The sequence below is a fragment of the Vicugna pacos genome, chromosome 6, assembly GCF_048564905.1.
Source record: "Vicugna pacos chromosome 6, VicPac4, whole genome shotgun sequence".
Classification (NCBI taxonomy): Eukaryota; Metazoa; Chordata; class Mammalia; order Artiodactyla; family Camelidae; genus Vicugna; species Vicugna pacos.
The window spans coordinates 84,579,002-84,605,565 of record NC_132992.1 but is presented as its reverse complement, the minus strand read 5'-3'; the positions used below and the strand labels follow the sequence as shown (position 1 = coordinate 84,605,565).

Here is a 26,564-nt window from a genome sequence, read left to right as displayed (position 1 = left end):
AGAGACCTATAACTTTATCAAGACCCACGTTTATCAAGGACACCTGGAGATTTCCCTTTCTGTTGCATCTCTTCACAGATATGACTGGAACTTTTTTTTTTCTGGCTTTTTCTTATATTTCTTAATCTAAAGCATTAGCTTCCTAGGATATTTGAGTATGAAGGCTTCTTTTTTTTTTGCAATAAAACATGTCATAAATTCCAACACGATAGTAGTTGTACTTTCATTCAGTCTACAGATGGTACTAATTGTACATAAAGATTCCCTCTGGGTGTCCCTTACCTCCCCATCTGAAGTCATGCAGTTTAGGAATCATGTATCATTCAGGATAATGAACAAAATAGATCATAAAAGCTAGCATAGGGAGAGTTGATATTATATTAGGGTCAGAGTACATTTTATTTTGTGATTTGATGAAGATTTTTGTAGACTTGGAGACCTTTAGCTTCTTTTCAGAATTGCTTTGATACTTAAGACTGAAATTAACCATTAGTATTGACAACTAGAATTGCTGTGTTGACAACATTTTTAAATGACTAGATTATTACTTAAAAGCATTGTGAAATTAACTACAAAATAAACTTGTTTTTCATCTGTGAACTCTTTTGTGGAAATGAGACTCTTTAAAAACGGCTTTTACCATTATAAGTTAATATACTTTGGCAATAATATATTAACTTCTCAGATATTGGCTGAACAGAATTAATGTAGATTGCAGAATGCTTAATAGGACCCAAGAGTAGTTAATGTGTTAGCAGTTTCTTTTAAAATAAATAAATACCAAAGCATGTTAGGTTTAGATTATTATATATAAATCTACACGCATATTTGAAATTTTTTCTTTTTCTTTTTTCTCTTCTTTTATATGCAGTATACACGGAAAGAGACTTTAAAGTATCAAATAGTCAAAATACTACTATCTGTATACCTCCATTGACTTCCGTTTCTGTAAAGCCTCAGGTTGGCTGTACTGAGGATTATTTACTTTCCAAATTACCATCTGATGGCAAAGAAGTACCATTTGTGGTGCCCAAGTTTAAGTTATCATATATTCAGCCCAAGATGCAAGGAACTCCTTCACATCTGGAAGAACTTCAAGGTAAACAGTAAGATGGCAGGATTTAAAAATCAACATGCAGTATTTAAATACTGTTATTGCTCTTATTTTGCTCATTTACATATATAAACATGAAATATTTTGTATACAAATTTTACATTTCATTTTTTTGTGTTTTGCTCTTTCTGTAGAGGAACTTAATGTACAGTGTTTTTGAAAGGTCCCACTATGAAATCTGATCATAATCAACACATTTGTGTGTAGATTTGGCCTCTTTCTAAAAAATAACATAATTGTGGTATGTCAGTTATCTTTTACACATCTAGAAAAAAATAGAGGAATTATTCTGTATTTGATGAGTAAATATAGGAAATATTCTTATTTATTATTTTCTAAAATTTAGTGTTAAAAGCAATAAGGAAACAATGAAGTTGTCTTTTCTTCCTTCCCTTCTTTCTTCACTGTTTTACTTCTCAGTCTAAATACACTTCCCAGTCTAAGTAACCATTTGAATGAGGTAGATTCATTGGCTGAATTTTGGCTGATGTTGTAGAAGCCAGTGGAATAATGAAGATAAGAGGAAATAACATGTACTTGTGTATTTTAGAAATAATTTGTTTTAGTTCATTGAAACACTGTCAGTCACAATGGTTTATTCCCCTCAAAATTTTATTATGAAAAATTTCAGACGTACAGAATAGTTGAACTATAATAGAGAACTTAATGGTGAACACCTGTATATCCATCACATAGATTCTATCATTAACATTTTACTATACATAGTTTATCACATATCTATCCATTCTTCGAACCATTTTTAATTCTTTTAGGGGTAGGATGAGAACGCATTTCAGAGTAAACTGCAGGCATCAGTACACTTCCCTGTAAATACTGAAGCATATATGTATCATTTACTAGAGTTCAGTTGTGCACAGTTTTCTTCTTTTGACATAAACCTTTACACACAGTGAACTGTCCAAGTTTTAAGTGTGTGTTTGTTGAGTTTTGACAAATGGATATAACATAGTGTATTCCAAACTTCTATCAAGATCTACAATATTTCTTTAAACATTTTTTTCTGCCCATCCTCTCTCTTGTCTTCTGGGATGCCAGTTATACATATGTTGGACCTCTTGATGTTGTTTTATGTGTCTCTGAGACTTCTTTTTTTTTCCCCCTCAACTTTTTCCTCCTCTCTATTCTTAAGATTGGATATAATGATCTATTTTCAAGTTCACTGTCTCTTTCCTCCATTATCTCCATTCAGCTATAAGCCCATCCAGTGAGTTTTTTATTCCAGGTGTGTTTTTTCAGTTGTAATATTTACATTGGGTTTTTTTTTTTTATAGTTTCTTTTCTTTGCTGTGATTTCTTTTTTCCCACCATTATCATAAGCCTATTTTCTTTTATGTCTTTTAGTTTTAACATATTTGTCTACTATTCTAACGTCTGGATCATCCAGATTTGGACTCTGTAGATTACCCCTTTTTTTGAATATGAGTCACATTTTCCCATTTCTTTGTATGTGGAGTAATTTTGGATTGTATTCTGGATTTTGGATGTTATGTTGTGAAGACTCTGGAATCTGTTATATTACTCTGAGAGGGTTCCTTCCTTCCTTCCTTCCTTCCTTCCTTCCTTCCTTCCTTCCTTCCTTCCTTCCTTCCTTTCTTCCTTTCTTCTTTCACCAGGCACGTTAACTTGGTTGGACTGTCGTGCATATTCTATCTTTGGTGGCAGCTGCTATCTAAGTTTAGTTCTTTTATCTTTAGTTGTCCCATACATGTGTGGTTCAGGGATCAGCCAGATATTTGAGTAGACTTTTATCACAAACTTTGGGGTTTTCTCCCATTGAGGATTCCCACCTTGCTTTCTAGCTGCTCTGGTTGCTCTGATTCTGCCCTCTGGTTCTTCAGGCCAGAAAGATTGTAGATTTTCTATTGGAATTTTATCCATCATGCACAGTGCCAATTTTGGCCAGCCCTCAGGCTAAAAGTCATTAAAAACTGGTAGCCATTCCCTTTTTTCCCAGAGTCAAGTGCTGTTCAGAACCCTCACTACTTTTGTTCACTCTCCAGTGCCTTCAGGGTATTTTGTTTGTTTGTTTTGGTTTTGGTCTCGGGTTTATTGTTATCTTCCAGAGAGTTGGGTCTGGTAGGAATGATATATATATATATATTTTTTTTAAGAAACAAAGATAAATCCTGTGCCTGGCTTACCACATTGTTTTGCACATATAAGCAATGTCTCTCAAAAACAGTTTTTAAAAGTTCTGGCTCACAGGATACCCTGATCAACTGATCTTTCTCTTTTGTACTTGTTAACAATATTGGAATTAAACCATATAAATGACCTTGTAATCTGTTTTATTCATATCATATATGGAGCTTTTTAATGGCTCCATGGTACTAAATCATATGGATGCACCATAATTTATTTAATGAATTCTCTATTCTTAGACATATAGGATATTTTATGTATTATTTTCATTATCAGGAAATAAATAAGAAATACCTACCTGGCAATATATGATAATTTTTCTTTTTTTCTTTTTTTTCATTGTGTCACTAGGAAACAGTACTTGTTGAGTTGAATAAGTGAGAGATTGATTTACACCTAAGTTATAGGCACACTGAAGATGTGGTAAAACCATCTGATTTTTAGCAAATTGGAGAGAAGATTACTATATTTCATTAAAGTCAAGAAAGTATTCTTAGTATCTAATTATAGAAGTCAAATATGTGTATGTTGTATGTACATATGAATGTGTGAATGATTGGCTGACATGGAGATTCTGAGAAGATAGGGCAGAAGACTATCAATAATAACTAAAGTTATGTCTCAGGTATTTGAAATTTGTTATGTTCCGTTCCTTACTTGCTGATAGGTCTGATTACAGCTGCAGCTTACTGCTTTGATAACAGAGAATGTATTATTAACATTTGACTGGGCTTCCTTTATCACATATCTAGCTACCTATTCATTAAGAGAATGCATTTTGAATAAATATTGAAATATCTAATTGGGCTTCTGAGAGGTATAAGCGATTGTGCTACTTTACATTTAGTTTTTATAGGATTGTGGTTTTGTAAATTGAGGGAAATTCCTCTTGAACTTTAAAAATGATATCACTGTATGTTGTTTAAGGGGAAAATTGGAATTCTTTGGTGGCTTACTTGTAAAGGAAAAATGAAATCGGGATATTCTTTTTTTAGGGATAACCTATAAAGGTAGTGAGTCATCTTTGATGCTACTACGCTTGACATTACTACTCTTGTTACCATAAACAGACTTTTGTAGCAGTGTTTATGGTCTGAATGATATAAATGTTAGCTTATAAGGTATACAGGCTCCTTATAAGGCTCTCTGGCATCAGACTTCCCTTGTGGCACCTCTCTGCCTATGTACAGTGTTTAGATTGTACACATAGGTATTTGAACCATTGTGTGAGAATAAGCTCTCACTTCATAACCACATATTTTATTTTTCTTTTCTGAACTCAGTGTGAAGCTACCTGTTTCATTGTTTACCTTAATTCAGAAAATATTAGTTTATACTGTAGTTTCTATTTCAAATGGGATAAAAAGAATTGAGAGATGATAATCATTTAAACATTTAAAAAACTTTGTCTATATATTATTTCCAGTGTGATTGTTAACTGTGAAAGGAATTTGATCTATTGCTTTACCCATTTAAAATTGTGAGGTATAATATACATAGAAAAAAAGGAACAAAATAGAAATATTCAACTCAGTGATTTATTGCAAAGTAAAATACATGTATGGTCACCACTCAGGTAAAGAGAGTATTACCAGCAAACCAGAAGCTTCCATCTTCCCCGTTTTCAGTCACTCTAATCAGAATCTCAGTTGTTACAATCATCACTTTCTTGCTATTCTTTCTTTTTACCACTTAAGCACATATCCCTGAATGTTGTGGTTTATTTATTTATTTTTTTCTGTTCTGACCTATATATATTCTTTAGTCATGGGTTCTTTCATTCAACGTTGTGTTTGTGAGTTTTGCTCAAATTGTTGTTAGTAGCTTCAGTTAGTTTTCAGTATGTGTATTCTTTTGTATTCTAAATGGCATGATATACAGTAGTGTTTCTTTATAGCATACTGTAAGATTATTTTTATGTAGTAAGTATACACTACAGTTTATTTTATTGTTGATGAACATTTAATTATTTTTTCTTCCTTTGGGCTCTTACAAATAATGATGCTTATGAACATTCCTGTACTTGTCTCTTGGTGCACATATGCAAGCATTTTAGTCATGTGTATGTCCCCGTATGAAATTGTTGGGTCATAGAGCACAAATATGTTCAGCTTTATTAGAAATTGCCAAACTTTTCCACAGTATTGATGTTATACATTCTTACCAGCAGAGTTTAATATAATAGTTCAGATTGCTCTACTTTCTTGTCAATACTTGTTGTTGTTAGGCTTTTAAATTTTAACCATTCTCTGAGTGTGTAGTGGTATCTCATTGGAGTTTTAACTTGCATTTCCCTGATTGTTATTGAGGTTGATTACCAGGTCATATTTTCTGGCTATTTGGATAGCCTCTCTTCTGAAGTACCTGCTAAGTCTTAAGCCAGTTTATATTTGGGTTTGCCTGTCTTTTTCTTACTGATTTATGGAAGTTCCTTATATATTCTGGATATGAGCCCTTTGTCAGTTAATATTTGTTGCACATATCTTTTCCTACTCTGTGGGTTGCCTTTTTACTCTTAGTCTTCTGACAAATGGAAAATTTCAATTTTAATGTAGTTAAGTTTATTAAAATTGTTTTTATGATTCATGCTGTGTTCCATTTAAGAAGTGCTTTCCTGCTTAAAGGCTGTGAGAATTTTCTTATAAATTTACTTAAATATAGTTTTACTGGTTTGCCTTTAACATTTTAATTTAGATCTACAATCCACATGGACTTTATGTTTTGAGTATGTTTGGTTGGGTTGAAAAGGGTTTTTTTCTGTATCAGTATCCAGTTGTCTTACCACGTTTTAATGAAAAACCATTCTTTCCCCACTGTTATGCAGTGCCACATTGATTATAATTCAAGTGTCCACAAAATAGGTGTCTCTTTCTGGGCCTTCAATTCTGTTCCATTGATCTTATTATTGTGCTAATATTCTACACTTACTACCAAATAGAGCAAATCTTTCCATCTTGTTCTTCTTAATTTTTTTTTGGTTATTCTTGATTCTTCTTGTTTTCATATAATATTTTTAAATCATCTTTTTGTTATTTGACTTCTGACATTACTGCATTGTGGTTATAGAACATACTCTGTATAACTTCCATCCTTTCAAATTTATTGGGACTTGCTCTTTGTATCTCAGCATGTAGTCAATTTTTATAAATGTTCTGTCTTTGTGAAAAGGGTACATCTCCCAAAAAATGATTATCTTTTTACTTAAAAGATGTTCTTTATGCAAGTAGACAAATAAAAGGAAACTCAGGTCACAAAATATAGAATTGTCTATGGGGCAAAGAATGCCAAAAATTTATTAGAATGTCTTGAGAGCGGAGTTCATGGCTGATTCCTGGGAGAATACTCCACACAGTTGGAGCTCAGTAAACATGTGCTGATTTTTTAAGATATCAATTGCATGTGATTTAGTATTACCTGAGACAGTTTTTTTTTCCTTTGCCTTGGGTGCACCAGCTTTTGGCTAATGACTCCAAGTAAAGGGTGTTGTAAAACTTTAGAAATGCTTGCTTTCAGGATCTGCCAGAGCATCTTTTGGAGATCGAAAGGTAGAACTTTCCAGTTCATCCCAGCATGGACCTAGCTATGATGTATATAACCCATTCTATATGTATCAGCACATGTCACCTGATTTGAGTCGGCGCATTCCTCCTCCTTCAGAAGCAACGAGACTATATGGATCAGGTATGGAAAAAATTTGTTTTTCTTCTTTGTCTTTTGCTTTAACAAATTTAGAAATCAAATTAAATCTAAGATCCTGAAAGTAATGATTCTTCTTATGAAAAACAATTTAAAAATAAAGAGAGAAGCAGGCTTCAGAGTGATGTGGTAAACATCATAACTTCTCTGTGGTATTATAGCAAACGTAAAAATTGAAAGATTAATGAGTTATATATATTGGTAGTTCCGAGTTCCATTTTATTTGACCTTTTTTGAAAGAAATTTTAGTTTTAGATTTTGTATCTACTTTATTTAACATCTATCCACTCATACATTCTACAACAGGTATTTACTCATTCTATTTATTTTCACTCTATTTAGTGAAAATGGTGAATTTAGAAATGATGAAATTAAAACGTAAACAGAGAAAAAAGAAAATTCCTAAATACTTTATTAGTTTAATGTTTGAGACTGTATCAGTTATAGACTATCTTGTACATATATCTGATTCACAAAATTTTCAGTGTTTTTCAGTGAAAATTATCTTACTAGATAATATAATTATCTCAATCACTGAATTCAGGGTGAGGCACTGAAAATAAAGTAGAAGTACTTATTTAAATATTTATATCAGCACTGTGCTAGACTACACAAGTCTTATACAAAATTCCATTTTTAAAGTATGTTTTAGTTTAGGAGGGAGACTAGAAATATAACAGCACATGGAATTCAATATTGATTTTTCTAATGTAATAAATGACCATTAAATAGTTGAATTGCGTTTAGCACAGAGGACATACATCCTCTTAGATTATTCTTCCAGGATGAAGGATTGGATAATGTAAGCAAAGGGAATGAATTTTTCCTGCTTGATATTTGATGCTTGATATTTGATGTGATATCTTTCCTGAAAGATATGTTGTTTGATTTGTTTTGATTTCTGTTTCAAACAAAAGTAAAATAATTGAAGAGCAGTTTTTTTAACTTCATTAGAAGGCTTTTTATCTCTTAAGCAGATTTGTGTATAATAGTCATGATATGTTTCCTATAAAGATTTAGTTCATGGTAATTAGGTAGAATTTCAGTGTTTCTTCTACTTTACTGTAAAATTAAGTAATTTTTTAATGTTCCTTTGTAGTTTGTGATTTAAGGACCAATAGACTTCCCAATTCCCCGGTGCTAAGCAAGTCTATGTTTGATCTTACGAATTCATCTCAGCGGTTCATCCAGGTAAATTATTCATATAAATTTAATTATATGCAATAATTTATTTTCAAGCTAAAAATTCAGAAATGTGTGAATTATTTTAGGAACAACATGTTATGTATCTTTTGTAGATATATTTATTCTAATATCTAAAGAATAAACACTTGGCATTTCCCATGTGCAATATTTTAGGAAACTCTTCAGTTGAATATTAGAAGGCAATAATTTTTCTTTTCTTTTCTTTTCTTTTTTTTTTTTTTTATGAATCTTCTCAGTTGGCATGCACTGAGGCAGTCTTGAGACAGTTGGAATTTAAAATGGTATATTTAAAAGTGCTTATTGATTTAACTTTCCTTATTGAAAGTAACTACCTAGTTAGTAAAAATTAGTTCTTCTGTTGAGTTTTGTGATTATTATTTAAAAATTAGAAAATAGAATTAAGCAAGGTAAAAAGATAAATTACCTCTATCCCTATAACTGAGAATAAAAGTGCTATGAAAATATTGTTATATATACTTGTGGACTTTTTTCCATGTGAATGTATATACATATATTAAAATGGATGTGTATTCTAAATAATCTTCAGTTAAGTTTTTGCAGAATTAGTTCTTTATAGCACCAGTTTTTTAATGTGCATCAGAATTGTTTGAAGAGCTCATTAAAATACAGATTGCCAGGCCTCACCACCAGAGCTTTTGATTCAGTAGCTCTGTGTTGGGAGGGACCTGAGTTTGTATTTCTAACAAGTTCCCAGGTGATACTGCTACTGCTGGTCCAGGGCCCACACTTTGGTAACTGCTGCTTTACAGATTTTTAGGTAACAGGATACTTCCAAATATATTCTGATTTTCATTAGTACTTCCAAGTTTGAAATATAAGTAATAATCTCTTCTTCCTTATTGTAAAACCAAACCAAAAACAGCAAAGGCTTTCCCATATATTATCTAGTAAGATATTTAAGATTTTCCTAATAACACACACAAAAAGCTTTTTCCCCCTTTACTATCTAAAAGTGGAAAATTCTGACCAGTAACACTTCAGAATGAATAGCACTCAATTTGCTAGGGTGGTGGGTATTGGGAAATAAGTTTCAGAATCCTTAATGTCTGATCTGCAACATATGACTAAAGAAGAATTTTATTTGTAGAGACATGATTCATTGTCCAGTGTGCCCAGTAGTTCTTCTTCAAGGAAAAATTCTCAAGGGAGTAACAGAAGCCTAGGTAAGGAATGAAGTATCTTACTTTTATATTCTTAAGGGAGTCATTCTTACCATAGTAATTTGAATGAATTTATGATAAGGTTTAAAAAAAAAACTCTAGGTGATTATATCCATGATGGCAGTGTTACCTGCATATGAATACTCAGATCAGATGGTCCATTTTTTAGTGTTCAGGTACAAATATGTCTTTTAAATTATGTATCTTTCATTTGTTTTAAAATATATTAATGAGGGGATTTCCAGAAGCATTCAATATTAGGGCCATATCAATGTTATTTGGCAAAGTTTTTCTTAGTTTTAACTTAAATCTCTCAGGTTATAATTGGGTTAAGTTTTTAAGTCATGTACTTTTTATAGTATATCTATTCCCTAGCATTTTAATAATAGCATTGAAGTGTGATTTTTGTCTTAATAAATTGGCAACATTAAAAAATAATTAACACTTTTCAGTTGTGCTTTTTGATTGTATCAAAGCTCAATTGAGTTGGAAGGATTGCATACTAACTCAAACATCTTTGCCCTTCTACAATTCAGATACAATTACTCTATCAGGAGATGAAAGAGATTTTGGGAGATTAAATGTGAAATTGTTTTATAATTCTTCAGTTGAGCAGATCTGGATCACAGTTTTACAGGTAAGTTAATATAGTTAATACCAACTTTTCTTACAAAATTGAATATTTAGACTGTGAATTATACACAAGTACTGCTGCTCTCTTCTGGGGAATGGGCCAGTACCTTCTTTGGAATTTAGGGGTTGTATAGTATTTTGCAGAACATAGTATTTAATAAAGAATCTAAAGAAAATAAATCTGTAGGTATGATGGAAGTATGTTTGTTTTTAACCTCAAGAAGGAAATTGGTATGATGTCTAAAACATTAAATGTCAAATTATTATAATGTAAATGAAATAAGAGGTCTCAGTAGACTGAAGTTTACTTTATAGTTTTTATTTAAGTTAATAACTCAAGAAATACATCAAATATTTGTATTGTTAGTGTTATGTGTAATACTCAAACTGTATTTTTAATTTTTTAGTGCAAAGATTTAAGTTGGCCCTCTAGTTGTGGAGATACTCCTACTATTTCTATAAAAGGAATACTAACATTTCCCAAACCAGTGCATTTCAAATCTTCAGTCAAGGAAGGCTCGAATGTAAGTGTTTTTGTTTGAATATCTTTTATATTTTTCTCTTATTTGTCATTTTAACTCACATAAAGAATTGGAATAAGATAGTGTTTTATTTTGGGGAAACTACAAATTATGCACCCTTTGCTTTTTTAAAGACAATTTTGGGCCTCAAAATACTTGTGATTTCATTGTCCAAAATTGAAATACATTTAAAAAGAAAATCTTAATCACTGAAATGTATAGAAGATGAGTAATATTTAAGAAGACTATTTACTCTCCTTGTGTATAAGGAAAGTAAGTGCCTATATTTTCATCTTCTCTCCTCCCACCCTACTTTGGCTTTGAGAAATAATTGCATGATTGCAATCTTCTTTTAAATACCTTCAATTATTATAACTGAAAGACATATGATCCTGAATTTGGTTTTATAGTTTCACGTTAATTTAAATATATCTTCACTTTTATCTTCTGATAAGGGTAAAAGGTTAGTAGTTTTCCATGCAAATAAAAGATACCTTCTACAAGAATGTATCATTTAAAAATAAGACAGTTTATAAAGGGGAAAGAAGGGGGGAGGGATAAATTAGGAGTTTGGGATTAACATATGTACACTAATATATATAAAATAGATAAACAACAAAGACCTACTGTATAGCATAGGGAACTATATTCATTATCTTATAATAACCTATATTGGAAAATAATCTGAAAAAGAATACACACACACATACATATATGTATATATATACACACACACACACATGCACATAACATAAAACTGAATCACTTTGCTGTACACCTGAAACTAACACAGCAGTGTAAATTAACTATACTTTGATAAAAATGGTTAAAAAATAAGGTAATTCAAATGCTAATAAACATGAAAAAATTTACTCTCACTAGTATTTATAGATATACAAATTTAAATTACATATTGCTTTCTCTTTTTTTTTTTGCTTATTTTAATTAGGAAAATTTTATAAGCACCCTAGCACATAAAACTTTCTAGAAATTATTTTGACAATACACGTTAAAACCTTGAAGTATTTATACTTTTTAACACAGTGTTTCTACTTGGAATCTGTTTTGTAGAAATAATCTAAAATGCAAACAAAATATATATCAAGTATTCTTAGCAGTTTTGTTCATAGGGGAAAAGTTGGAAACGATCTAAATGGTTCCCATAGGGGAATGGTTTCGAAAACTCATAGTATACCATGTGTATTTGTTTCCTATGATTACTATAACAAACTACCATAAACTGGGTAGCTTAGAACAACTAATATTCCTCTCTCACAGTTTTGGAGGAAGCCTGAAATCAAGGTGTCAGCAATGTTGGTTCCTTCTCTGAGGGAGAATCTGTTCCATCTCTTCCAGGCTTCTCTCCTAGCTCTGGTGATGGCCAGCAATCCTTGGCATTCTTTGGCTTCACTCTACTCATTGGCTTTCATCTTCACATAGCATTCTCAATGTGTGTCTGTGTCTTCACATGGCTATCTTCTTATAAGGATGCCAGTCATTATAGGGGTCTACCTACTCCAGTTGAACCTCCTCTTAACTTCACAAATTACATCTTCAATAACCCAATTTCCAAATAAGGCCACATCTGAGTTACTGGAGGTTAGGACTTCAACACATCTTATTTGGGGGACACATTTCAAACCATAACACCATATGATAGAATACTAGGCAGCCATGAAAAATATTATTTAGGGAAAGTTTATAAGGATATGGAAAAATGTTCTTAATAAGTGAAAAGGCAGTAGCCAAAACTGATATATAAATATTAGGAAAAAATGTGCATTGTAGATGGTCTAGATGTAAATAAATCTTAACTCTAGTTATAGTTTTGACATTCACAGGTGAATACTCCCTGAATTAAACAATTTCACTTTTTGATATTCAAATAAGACTAAGTTAACTTAGGGAAAATTATGGGAAAGTGTTCTCATATTAAAACTTGCATGGAATCTTTTAAAATTTAATATTTATCAAGTTGTTTAGGAGACCCCTATTATGGCAAAATGTGAAGTAAACCAGCACACTTGCTTCATTTGTAAGCTCATTGCATCTGAGTTTAAAAATTAAACATTGTATGTATACTATATTATTAGTGTGATCCTATGGCTTGAGACTGGAAGAAAAAGATAGCTCATATGGCTGGGAAGCTCTCAGAAACACAATTCTGTCTACACAGACATAAATGATTACAATAAAAGTGAACATTTGGGCATAGTATCTAAAATATTGACATTAGTTGCCCAGTTTGTCTTTTCAAAAGCAAAAAAAAAAAGCTCCTTTTCAAAAGGATGCACAAAAGATGGAAAGAAGGAGGTTTATAAGCAAAAAAATAGTCTAGTGTCAAGGATGTTAGCCCATGGTAAGCCAATGTTTTAAAAATATTAAAAGTAACAGAACATTTGAAAATAGTCTGGGCATGAGAACACTGACTTGCTGCCTGGAGTGGAAGATTATGAGAGAAGGTAGAACTTTATTTAAACTTATATTTCTCTTTGCCCTTATCAAAGAGATTGATTTTCAGATTGGAAAGAGTGGAGCAGACATTTTCACTAAGGGAGAAATTGAACCTCAAATTAGATGGAAAGAACATTAGACAAAGAATCTTTCTTATTATTGAGAAATAATTCAAGTATTTTAACGGGAACAAGTTAGATTTTGGGTACTGAGAGATCTCACATGAGATTCTTGAAGCACTCTCATTAACCATTGAAGAACTGTGGTAAATAGCAGGAATGATGCCCCGGAACCAAAGATGGAGAAAATCTAATTTTCATAAAGGGAAAAAGTTATATTCTGGTGAACTTGTTGTTGATATTGACTGAATTCTTGACTAAGTAATTAAAAGGAATTGTGAAATTAGGAAGGGCAGTATCCAGAATAAATTCTGGGAAAACAAGTCATAGCCATTCTCATTTTCATTAAAAAATATCTTTCATTATTGTAAAAATATTTAATTTGTCTTTCCTAGATTATAAAGTTATTTTTGTTTATTCTATATGGACCCTTTTTTATTCTGTTTTCATATTTTATGTTTTTCTTGATTTTTATTTTAGACTATTGAATTTATGGAAACTTTTGTATTTGCTATTAAACTCCAAAGTCTACAAACTGTAAGACTTGTATTTAAGATTCAAACCCAAACCCCTAGGAAGAAAACCATTGGCGAATGCTCACTATCACTCAGAACTCTTAGCACGCAGGAAATGGATTACTCTTTGGATATATCACCACCTTCAAAAATTTCTGTAAGTGATATAATATGTAATGTTAAAGTATTTCACACTTTTAGAATTATTTAATGGATGAATTTTTGTTTTTCAGAGTATAACTTGAACACTCAGAATATATTAAAGGATCAGGGAGCAATAATGATAATAATATAAATATAATGTAAAAAAGTAGCGGTAATGTTATTGTTGAATAATTTTTTAAAAAATGGATAAAATGCTAATGGAGACCCTTTTTCTCTATTGGAAAATAATCTTAGGGTTGCCTTTTTGTAGTACATGTTTAATGTTTTATACTTCAGGGGAAAATAACCCTAAGTATGAATAATTTCAAATAATTATTTTTATGTTGGCTTTTTTTTTTTTAAGTAACTGATAATTTAGGAAAAGCAAGAATCATAAACTCCAAACTCAATCAGAGATTGCCTTGAAATAGATTAGGAAAGTTTTAATCATGAGTAAGTTCTATATCTGTCCATAAATTGAGTAGAACTGAGGATCTTACAGTTAGTGTATTTTGTGAAGAACTTGATTATCTGTAGCGCTGATTGATTTTTGAGACCTGATATTTGCTTCTTTCAGTTGGCCTAGCTAAATACTCTTTTAAGTTGTTTAGAAATTCCTGATAATTTTATGTAGTTTCTATGTCAGAATAACATATATAGAAATCAATCATAACCATTTATAAGTTCAAACCTATATGTGATTTAAAATTTACATAGGATTTATATTTTACCTACTTTTACAAATATTTAAGGTGACTTGTAGTGGTTCTTAACCTGGTTACACATTAGAATTACCTGGGGAGCTTTAAAAAATGCCCACAATTAAACCATTAAATCAGAATTTTGAGGGGAGTGAGCCAGAGGCATCTATAATTTTCAGAAGCTACTCCGGTGGTCTAATGTGTAGCCTGGCTTAGAACCACTGAACTGAGGGGAAATTAGGGATTAAAAAATAAAGAACAAAGGATTACTATAAGGAAGAAGAACTGAAACATCTTGTTATTTTATTGTTTTCTGTCTCCATACCCAATATGTTTTCTTTATAGCATTTATTACAACTTAGAATTATTTCAGTTACTTGTTTTAAAACAAAACAAAACAAGGCTTGAGCTTCCATCTATTTTCTTCATATTTTGCTGTGCCCTTAGTAAGGGCCTGTCTTATTCTTAGCATTGAATATTTGTATGTAGGCTGATATGAAAGAATAAATGATGAATGAAAGCATGCTAAATTAGATTATTTTCTCTTAAAAAACAGCAAATTTGTTTTGTAACTATGACAGGAGTTTGTCATTTACATCTTTCAAACTAGCTTAGTAGACAGTAATCTGCAACCATATTTTATAGAAGGCACGTATCTACTATTTTAAATGGCTAATTCATTGATTAAAACTTTAAAGATTAGTAGAGTATATTAGAAGATAACTCCCCAAGTTATTGTCTGAGAATTGAGACGTTATAATCTTATCTTCCTTGAAGAATCTGAATGAATGATTATGACAAAGTTTCTACAAAATTACATTTTACATATCAAAGGGCTTACAAACATTCACCTTCCTGTTGTATGCCAGGTGGTATGGATACAAAGATGGACGGCTTAAAAGAAGGGCTTTCAGGCTGTATTATATTTAACCAGTGAATTTCTATTACTGAGTGTGAATGTTTCATAGTATTGGCTAAAAGCAAGAATAATATGCTTTGTTTCTTGTGTTGTGGAGGAGAACTGATACTCTAATTGTGACATGGAAAGAGCCAGGCTTACATATCCATCTTTCACACTGACAGCTGTTTCATCATGAACAGCAGAACTTTCACGTAGAGCTAATAATTTCCTCAGTACAGAGTTCTTGACCTTAACAAATAGTTATGTAAATATTTACTTGACAACTCATTTCTGTGTTGAATAATGTGGAAGAGACAAATTTTGCCTGAAGAAATAGCTGACATTTAAAGAAACTTACCATATAACTGACTTGGTCCTAAGTGATGTAATGCTCACATCAGACTTAGAGCTTGCTCCTCTTGTGGAGACCAAGACCTCGAAGCACTTGCCTGAGTTCATGCATCCAGAAGTTGGGGAATCAGGATTTGAATGGAGGCATTCTGATTCTAGAGCCAGCTCTCTTAACTCTACCATGTCCCTGAAAATAATCAACAAACAGTCTATAATAGAAATAGAAAAGAGTTATTTGAGCCAAACTTAGGACTGTAGGCTGGAAGACAACCTTAGACAACTGAGGAACTGTTCCAGAGAAGCATAGTTTTCAGCATAGTTTTATGTCTTGTGAAAACAAAGAACATCAAACAAGTCAGGGTTATATTTCTTCAAGTTTTCAAAATAATAATAATAAAAAAAAGATCAGCTTGTACACAGTATGTCAGTATGGCCTTGGCACCTGGGAAGGGAGTATTATCATTGAATGAGTACCGACATGGGTGTCCCAGGAAGAGAGGCATTTAATCTTTATTTTTAACATATGGACATTCTTTACTTATGATCAGTGCACCCTTTTCCTCAATAGCACATGTACAATGTATGTATGCTAGGCCACAAACAGGCTATTTTAGTCAGCGTAAAATTTAAGTTAACTCATGTATAAGCCTGAATGACTTCCCCATACCATATGTAAAAATATCTTTTTTCAGCCATGTATTTTCCCCCTAAGAAGATATTCTCACGTATCACCAGATGATAGATTTCTTAATTATTCTTAACATTTCACTTTCAGCAATTCCAGGAAGGCCAAAAAAGTTTCCTTTTCTTTAAAAAAATAATACCTTATTCAGAAATGGAGATCGTATTTTTATATTCCACAGTTTTGTGCTCATTAAAAATGCACTGTATATACACTTACTCGTTGATTGGAATTTTAATTTTTTGGTTGAGATTGAAAACCACTTTGAATAGTTTTTCATGATCTGAATTAATATCTTGTAATCTAAATTGAATTTGTGAAATAACTTTGGCAAGTAAGAAATGGTAAACCCACTGCCAAATGCTGCTCTGTTTTATGAGAGTGAACTCCACAACTCTTTAACACTTGGAGAAGTTTTGCCACCTTTACAACCATATTGAAAATAATTAGTGAAAAAAAATTTTATCCATGGTTTCCTTTGAGTTTTGTAAGCAATAAGTAACTGTATTTTTTAAGTGCTATGGACAGGATGCTTTTTTTTTTTAAATCAGCCAAAGTGTTATATATGGCTACTGAATTAGTTCATGTAAAAAGATTTATTAATCCATTCTTATTCTGACTAAAAGCAAAAGCAGTACATTGACCTGTTTATTAGAATTCATCGTTTATTGCCAAAATAGACAACTTTTATTATCATTTTGGACTTTTCAAAAGGGAGTCTAATCTCAGCAGTTGAGTTTATGCTTTTAGGTGGTTTACTTTTCACTCTTTTGACTTCTTACGGCATGACCAATTTTAAAACACAGAATCATGTATTAAGAAAATACCCAAGGTTCAGTCTATGGTATGGATGTAGAAAGGTTCTTTTTTAATGATCTATGAGCCAGTTTTGGAGAACACTGGGTGATTATCCAGTATAAACCCCTTCATGAAGTGTCAGTCAGCTGTTCTTCAGCTGTGTTGGAATCAATACCAGCAAAGACTGCACTGTCTATTCTGCGCCCTGGTGAGATCTGTTAACATTATGTTCTTTCTTTAATCCCATACTTACACTCTTTTCAACATATGAGCAGTAATGCTTTTGTGTTTAGAAGACTTTATGTTTCTCTTTTTTATTTTTCACTCCAAGGACCCTGGAATCCATGTAAGTAGATTGGCTTGTGTAAAACAAATGATTAATTTTCTTCTGCTGTTAGTCAGCAGTACTGAAGAGCACATTTTAACTTTTCCCCCTTTCTAAGCCTCCTTCATTTTATTGTTTGCCTCAGGTTTTCTTTGACCTTTTCTTTATTTACTGCCTCATCACTTTCACTAGCTTCCTTGCCAACTTTCAACTTTGGCTTACTTCCATTTAGCATAGTAAGTCACTTCTTAACCCACAAATCTAGTAATGTAGTAATCCTTTGTCTTCTGATTTTGGGAGCACCACTTCTGATTTCTACAATAGAAAAAATAATGATGCTTTCCATATATAACATTTTTAAAATCACATTTCATATATTCTGAGAAAATAATTCAAGCAACTACATTTAAATCTTTTGAAAATGTGCTTTTTTTGGTATTTATTTCACTGACATTTTCACTAGTAAAACTGCTTAGGAATGTAATTTATTTTTAATTTGAATTGTCTTTTGTTCTCCCTGATTTCGAGGGATCAGTATGTACATGTAACTTTTATTATCAGAATCCATGAAAGTGAATAAGTACCTAATATTGACAGAATTTATGACATTTATCTTAACCTTCTTTTATAACACTTAGGTTTGCGTGTCAATAAAAGGTAGTGCTTTCAAAATTTCTAACCTTAGCTCTTTACTTTTGTATTTTTGAAATATCCAAAAACTTCATTCTTGATTACAAATGACGCTTTTTAAATATGCAGGTTTGCCATGCAGAACTTGAATTAGGGACTTGTTTTCAAGCGGTAAATAGCAGAATTCAGGTACAGATTCTTGAGGCACAGTACCTTCCAAGCTCATCGACACCCCTGGCTTTGAGTAAGTATGTTAATGGTTCAAAGTAGAATCTTCAGAAAGTATTTGTAAAAGATAGTTTTTTCCTACACTTCTTACAATGGAGATTTTATATATGTATTTTTTATTGAAGTGTGGTTGATTTACAATGTGTTAATTTCTGGTGTACAGCATAGTGATCCATTTATATATATGTGTGTGTGTGTGTGTGTGTATGTATTCCTTACGATGGAGATAAAAATCTTAGTTACTTTTATTATTTAACTTAAACACTTACCTTGTGGCTTAAAATTACTTTATTGGGTTTCAAATTTAGGCATTGTATCTACCTTAATCCACCGGTCTCTTGATTCTTATCCAATTGTGATGTCTCTGCATTTGATGCTATTCCTTATTTAGCTCATTAGTTAATATAGGTTGAATATCCAGAGGATTGTCAGTTATGTTTCACCAGCCTAGTTAATTTATCCTCTCTGTAGGTCTATGCCCTGTTTTGTATACTCTGTTAACTAGAAACTTAATTTAAAAACACTGAAAGTATCAAACACAAACCTTGAAACACTTTTCCTGCCCTGAGCCTTTGAGTCCAGCCAGGGATTCTGATATTTTGATTGTCTAGGCCTGGTTCACATGTCTAGACTGCCCCTAGAGCTGAGGTTTGAGGTCAGTCCTACCTTTAGGGTAAGAGTTGGGTAAGGGTGTTCCTTTTTCCTACTACGTAAAGAGAAAATATCTGGAGGCAGGCAGAAGCAATGGATGTCCACTGTAACTGTAAAGACTGAAAATAAATACAACTTAGCACTCAATTCAAGAAGCTAGAAAATTAGCAGCAAACACGAAGGGAAGTAGAAGTAGGAATTAAAGCTAAAGTTGAAGTTGACAAATATGGAGACAACAGCAAAACACAAAATGAAACCAGTAGATTTTTCCTTGAAAAGAATATTAAAGTAGGCAAACCTATAGTAAGCTAGATCAAGCAAAGAATAAAAACATGAACGCGGAAAAGGATATAATTTCAAATTCAGAAGAGATTCAAAAATAAGTAAGACAATCCATTTATAACTGTGCCAATTCATTTGAACATCTATATAAAATAAATGATTTTCTAAGAAGAAAATTGTTGAAATTCACTCCAAAAGAGTGATAAGTCTGAATAGAACAATAACCACGTAAAAGTAGTTGAAGAATTGCCTCTAATAAAAGCAGAGGCCAAGATGATTTTACTGGCAGATTCTACCAAACTTTCAAGGAACATGTAATTCCTATTCTATATAAGCTGTTCCACAATATGAAAAATAAATAGAAAAAGTTAACTTTATGAGGTCAGCATATTCTTGATATCAAAGCAGAAAGGATAGCTTACACAAAAAGTAGCTATGGATAGATGGAATAATCATAAAATAAAAAGCAAATAAAGTCCAACTTGGCACTAAAAGAATAAATTAAATTACCAGGACTATCTAGGGTTAATTCCAGGAAACAAGGACAAAAGTAGAAATTTACAGATGTAGATTAATAGATGTCTTCCTTTAATCAAAACTGCCAATCAGGTTTACCAGTGATCTCCATTTTAAAAACGATGGTCAGTCTCAGTCCTCACTTTGTGGCTGCCTTGTTTCTGGAAGGTCTCTCCTCACCTTCTTGCTGTCTGGTAGCCCCATCTCTACCATGACTTCTCAAATTAGTCAGACTGCACTTTCTCCTTGAGCTATAAGCACCGTGTGTCAGACTGGGGAGTAGGCTTAGGTGAAAAGCTGTACAAACCTGAATTTTACTTAGTGCAGTTTCCATCTTTTAAGAATAGACTCTCCTCCAGTTTCTTCTTGCTTTTGGTCAATGTTTAGTATCTTGAACAGTTGTTTTTACTATTTCCCCCAGAGTTTATAATTGACATCTATGGGAAGGTTATTTTGTAGAAGCTATTCTACCATTACTGGAAGCGCTACACCTCAAATTTATTTAAAGAATAGATTTCTCTAGTGGGCTTATGTTCAACTTCTGGAGTCTCAAGCAAAGAATTTTACCTATATAGATTTGTGGAATGAATTCCTCCAGCTTTCCAAAGAGTTGGCACCTCTCTTTTTTGTAATCCTTTTCAATATGTTCTCTTGTGCTGCTGATTGTTATTTATGCCTATGATTTCTGTCTTTAATAGCATTCAGGTTAGAGAAAGATTAAAATTCATTTGAGGTTACAGTAGTTATTTGAAAGTGTGATAAAAATAAAGTTTACTAGATGATATAGCTCATCAGATCTTTAAAAAAGTATATTTTTAGAACATATGGTTATATATCTTCATATGGAATTAAAAATTTTTTATATAGTAAAAATTTCTTATTTTTTCAGGTTTTTTTGTGAAGGTGGCAATGTTGAGTGCAGGAGAGTTGATTTATAAGAAGAAGACACGCTTACTGAAGGCCTCCAATGGGAGAGTAAAGTGGGGAGAGACTATGATTTTTCCACTTATACAGAATGAAAAAGAAATTATTTTTCATGTTAAACTTTATAGTCGAAGCTCTGTAAGAAGACGACATTTCGTGGGGCAGGTTAGTAGGGAGTTTTTATCTTGAATTCTTTATTTACACTTTTCTATGCATTTCTATACAGTTAGGAATACAGGATAAAACTAAAGTTGAATAGAGTAAAATTCTTCAGTATCATAAGTTAAAATTCAGTGTTACCACAAAAATCGAATCTTGTCAGACTTTTTGCTTTAGTACAAATAGTTGGAATTTCTGAGCAATCAGACTTCTTAAGTTTTTTCCGAACTTTTCAACTTTTAAAGTGATAAGAAAGATCAAGTTTTCAGTACTCCTGACTTGTTCCTTGTGAATAAGGGAGTGCTATTTCAATTATATTTCTTAAGGCTGCAGATATACAAGCAGTAAATGTTTATTGTTATATGTTAACAAAGAAATTCTGTGTCATGTTAAATTTAATGTTTAACTCTGTATGCTGCTAATTGAATTGTGTTAGATTTGAATTCCTAGAAGACATCAATTTTAAGTGGTTGTTACAATTGTCAATAATGGTGTCTGGATTAATCTATTTAAAAATTCTTGGTAATTTGCATAACATAACATTTGCTTATTGCTTGCCAATTCTACAGTAACTTGTTTCCTTTTGTAATTTCTTTCTTTACTCTTAGTGAGTTAGTAGTAACTGTCCATTATTTTTTATCTTAATTACAATTGTTTAGTCACATTTAAATTCCAAAATCTATGTTATTGCTTTAAAAACTTCTACTTCAAAACAAGATGTTACTAGCAGTCTACTACATCCTTAAATTATATGTGAATTTTCAAAGATTGATACTAACTTTGATTCCTTTCTTCCTATATTTTACCAAAAATATTTGTCAAAAATATAGTTTTGTTGTTCTTCATTTACTCTTATTTGGAAAAGAGTTTGAACTCAAGAATTCATAAAGCTAACATAGTTTTCAAAGTCATGAGGCCTTAGAAATGGATTCAGTTAAAGTTTTCCCATATCAAGCCTCACCCGCCATGTATGAATGGAATTGGAGATATACTTGACAGATGATTTTCAGGATCACTTTCTTGGTTGAGATTTCAGTTAAGAGTAATAATTCTGGAAAGGTTCTTGTTGGTCATCTCTTCCTTCTGGCTTCTCTGGTTGCTTCAGGAGCCAAATGTGAAATCAAGGTCTCCCACTTCTATATCAGCCAAAGCACCCTAGTGTTATCTGTTTTATATATTGGGATTCATGGTAAGATTTTTTATTTGAAGAAAAATTTCTTCAGATCAAGAAATTAAGAGAAAAAATTAGAAAACCAAACTTTTTTGGAGTGGCCTGTTCCAATTTCTTTATTTGAAAGAATTAGAAGCTGAGTCTCAGAGAAGTTAACCCCAAAATAACAGCATTTGTTAGTTCTATAGCTAAGTTGAGAATTCAGATTTTTTTTGTTTCCTTGTTCACCTTGCCTCCATGGTTTGTCACCATTGTGATATCTTATATTTGCATAATGCTTTACAGTTTTCCCAGATTCATTCACATCTAAAGTTACATAAATAATAGAGTCTATGAAATTGTTTACTATGGATCAAGTATGACTATTTATTAGATTTCAATTAAATTACAGTTTTATTTAATATAAAAGTTACTTTAAAAACACATTCCTTACCAATCAACTTAAATCATGATTAATCTTAGTTAATCTTTACAAAATGTTTTTGAGTGATTAGGATCAGTTTAAGTTGAGCTCCTAGATTTAGTGGATAAGAAAGGATACTAATAATTATTTTGGAGGAAATGATTTTGTAATATCTCAAGTTGAATGTTTTAATTGAATTGCATCACATAAAATAGTCTTCAGAGTGACTAAATAGATTAAATATTTTAACATTTGAGTTTCAGATAGATAAACAAGGTCTTATGAAAATGGAAAGATGCTTAATTGAAAATGTGTAAACCAAACTTCCAGTTGTCTTTCATTAATAAGAGTAATTAATTGTTTGAACTCATTTACCATCATTCTTTTAGATTAAATGATTGTACTATTCCTTTACAGATTTGGATAAGTGAAGATAGTAATAACATTGAAGCAGCGAACCAGTGGAAGGAGACAATTACAAATCCAGAAAAGGTTGTTATCAAGTGGCACAAATTAAATCCATCTTGAAGACCTCGCATATTAATTTGGTGAAGAACCTGACATTCTTTTAAAAGACTCATAATTTCAGTTTGCTACCAATGAGAAGAGATAAATCAGTACATTTGTCAGTTTATTTATGGAGGTCTTAATTATAGCATATAATGAATGGATCTAACAGAAAATTAAACTTGATGAAAAAATGGGATGAATTATATCAGTTTTCCAAAGTAAAGGAAATATTTTAAAACTGTGCTGAAATAGACAATAGAATAAATGGGTAGTATTACTAAGGCAACTAAATAAATTATAAAATCAATGAAAATATCAGCCATAGATAGTTACTGCTATGTTTTGGGGGTTTTTTAAGCTTTACCTAGATAGTCAAAATCCGGTATATCAAGTCTTTGTTATACTTTAGGCATTTAGAAGACTTTTAGCACTATTTCAGTGCTAGTCATTGTTGTTAGGTCTTAACTCCATTGTTTGCTTCTTGCTAGATAGTTTCTCTCAGAAAGCAAAATTGAATTGAACCTCTTCAACTCTTCTGTATTTGGGGGAAAGTTTGTGCGCTGTGTTTGTCATTTCTTACCCATAAGTTATCACATTGTAAGCTATTTATTGCCAAGAAACTTCAGGCATAGAAAACTACATTTTGGCAGGAATAAATGAAAACACCAGAAGATTGAAGTTAAATTGGAAACCCAGTATACATACATTTTGCTATGTTTTCCTCCTTCACGGCCTCTTTGTTTTAGTTGGACATGAAATAAGATTATCGTCCATATATGGCCCATCCTAATTAGCAGAATTAAATGAGCTTAAGTGGCAAATTGAGAGTTTTATGATTACTTCCTTGTTTTTAGTTCTTAGAATATAAATTACTTGTTCTATAATCTGCAACATTAGGACATTAGAATATTTTCCTATATTTTTGAAATAACCATACATGATAACACTATGTAGCAAATAAATATTTTCTGTTGCAGTTTCTCTCAGGTAATTATTACAACTCAATATATAAGAATAATTTCAGTTTAGTTGGTTATACAAGCCATGGCCGAAAAGCACAGTTGTTTGGAGAAACAGATAACACCATCCCTGATCTTGGAAACCATGACTTTATTTTTGCTGATGGGTAGACTAAGTTTTTTGTGTTCATGGTCTTCCATTTTTCTTTTTCTCTTACCTTGTCCCACACATGCCAAGAGATAGATGGTGATATTTTAGGATAGAAGTATATACTTTGCTGTAACTTAAGTCTGCCCTTTTCATTTTAATTCTTAATTTCTCTGTATCCCATTAAGATTTTCTCAATAAAACACTAATTCCTCTTTGCCTAGGTACCACCTCCTCAAGCTACAAATTGTACATATTTTATATACCCTTTTCTTCTGTAGCCTAGAATTTATGGTATACTGGTGATGTTGACAGGTACTCTCTGACACTGTGCATTTTGAAATTTTTTTTTTTTTAGATGTGTGAAAAATGGCCTATTGGTGAGTACTCACATGGACTTTTAAGAGAAATCACCCTGTGTGGTAATGTTTTGAATTTTTGAGATAAATGGCAACTACTTTTAAAGATTTTTTAAAAATAGACTTTAAGAGCTGTTTTAGGTTCACAGCAAAATTGAAAGGAAGTTACAGAGAGTTCCCACATACCCTCTACCCACACATTTGCACAGTCTCCCTCACTATCAACATCTTGCACCCTAAGGATACATTTGTTAAAAATCAGTGAACCTTCTTTGACACATCATCATCACCCAAAGTCCATAGTTTATATTAGGATTCATTTTTGATATTTTACATTCTATGAGTTTTGATAAATGCACAAATGACATGTATCTGCCACTCTAGTATCATACAGAGTAGTTTTCACTGCCCTAAAAATCCTCTGCAAATATAACCATTTTAATAGCTACCAAAGAAGTAAGTGTATAGGCTTTTAGAGGCTAAGTAACAGACTTTGTTTTAAAAAATCTAGAATTTTATTTGAGCAGTTTTTTTTGTATTCTATCAATGCTTTCAATTCCTAAACTTATTATATATATAGTCATGTATTTAACTCAATTTTTAATTTTATTTAATTTTCAGTATTTTTACAATATGTGTGTAAAGTATAATTTGAAGGAAAGCTATGATTTCTTGGTTTCTTATATGTCTTAGAATCCTAGGTAAATAAAACAATTAAAAAAAAAACTTCGTTTACAAGACTTCAGTTACAGAAGTCTTGACGTAATGAAGATCCCAAATATTTTAATTAATGTTTATGTAAGCCTTTTCTCATGGAGAGGTAGGTACTGAATACAGGTGATATTTTTGTTGTTTAATTGAAGCTTTATGTGGAAATATAAAGAGAAAACACTTCTGTTAATAGCTACTCATATAATGAGGAAAACATTGGAAATTGGTAATAAAAAATGAGATACTATACAAAAAAATCACTTCCCTTTGTATTTCCTTAGCATGCCTTTACCTTTACCCACTATGACAACAAGAAGGAATCAAAATGATGCTAGTTAACCAGAGAAATTCATGGAAAGGTTCAGTGATAGCTGATAGTTTCTGTAGTGCTAATCCCTAGTAGTGTATTTATTTATAAATCTTCAGATTAACACAGTTAAATAGCTGCAGTGCATATCAAAACAACACCACTGTTTGACTTTCATTTAGTTTTGCATGATTTTTTTAGCAGAACTAGAGAACTTACCATTGAAGTATATCAGGTACAGCTCTTATCAGACTGTTTAGAGGGAACCGGTGAGATTTTGAAAATAAGTTATGTAATTGTGATCTGAAGATAATCTAAACTGATCTTCTGTTTGAATACAGTTATGTGAATTGCTCTGATACTAATGTACAGAAACTGTATTTGCCAACAAAAATTTCCAGTTTAATCAAATAATTGTTTATTTTTGAAGGATTTCAGAAATGTGCAATAAATTTCAACTTTTTATATTATGGCAGTAATGGATATTTCAACAATATATGTTTTCTTTTGGTATTTGATAGGGAATATTGAGGGAAGTTTCAGGTATCTACAGTAGTTGTGAGACCATTTACAACTGACCCTTGAACAAACACAGGGGTTGGGGTACCACCCCTTGTGTGGTTGAAAATCTGAGTATATCTTTGTATTTGGCCCTTCATGATCCCAAATCCATGGATTCAAATAACTTTGTATTATGTGGAACTGTAGTATGTTCTTATTGAAAAAATCTGCATATAAATGGACCCATGCATTTCAAACCTGTGTTGTTCAAAGGTCAACTGTATTAGAGTTTCCAGAGAAACAACCAATAGGAGATAGATTGGTAGGGAGGGAGATACAAATTTTCTTGTAATTGTGAGAGATTGTCTTATGTTTATGTAAGCTGAGAAATCCCACAATATGCCATGCAAGCTGGAGACCCAGGAAAGGCAGTGGTATAATTCAGTCCAAATCCAAAGGCCTGAGAACCAGAGGAACCAATGGTTATAAATCCTAGTCTGAGATCAGGAGAAGATGAGATGAGATGTCCCAGCTCAAGCAGTGAGACCGGGGGTGAGGGGGAAGGGCAAATTCCTCTTTCCTCTGCCTTTTGTTCTTTTCA

At 31.9% G+C, this 26,564-nt stretch overlaps 1 protein-coding gene across 8 annotated transcripts in view; it reads left to right on the top strand.

The window, feature by feature from the left end:
* TC2N (tandem C2 domains, nuclear) overlaps positions 1–25,954 on the top strand; it is a 37,734-nt gene extending 11,780 nt beyond the window's left edge. For 4 of the 8 annotated variants that reach the window (XM_072963612.1, XM_072963613.1, XM_072963615.1 and 1 more), the window contains exons 3-12: positions 955–1,099; positions 6,791–6,958; positions 8,073–8,164; positions 9,288–9,363; positions 9,897–9,997; positions 10,401–10,517; positions 13,568–13,759; positions 18,264–18,378; positions 20,701–20,900; positions 22,886–25,954. In XM_072963612.1, the coding sequence (XP_072819713.1) occupies positions 955–1,099; positions 6,791–6,958; positions 8,073–8,164; positions 9,288–9,363; positions 9,897–9,997; positions 10,401–10,517; positions 13,568–13,759; positions 18,264–18,378; positions 20,701–20,900; positions 22,886–22,996 (1,317 nt within the window). In that variant the 3' untranslated portion in view covers positions 22,997–25,954. Of the gene's footprint in view, positions 1–871; positions 1,100–6,790; positions 6,959–8,072; positions 8,165–9,287; positions 9,364–9,896; positions 9,998–10,400; positions 10,518–13,567; positions 13,760–18,263; positions 18,379–20,700; positions 20,901–22,885 lie in introns of all 8 variants that reach the window. The other 4 variants (XM_072963609.1, XM_072963610.1, XM_072963611.1 and 1 more) reach the window with 2 other exon arrangements.
* The last annotated feature ends 610 nt before the right edge of the window (positions 25,955–26,564 follow it).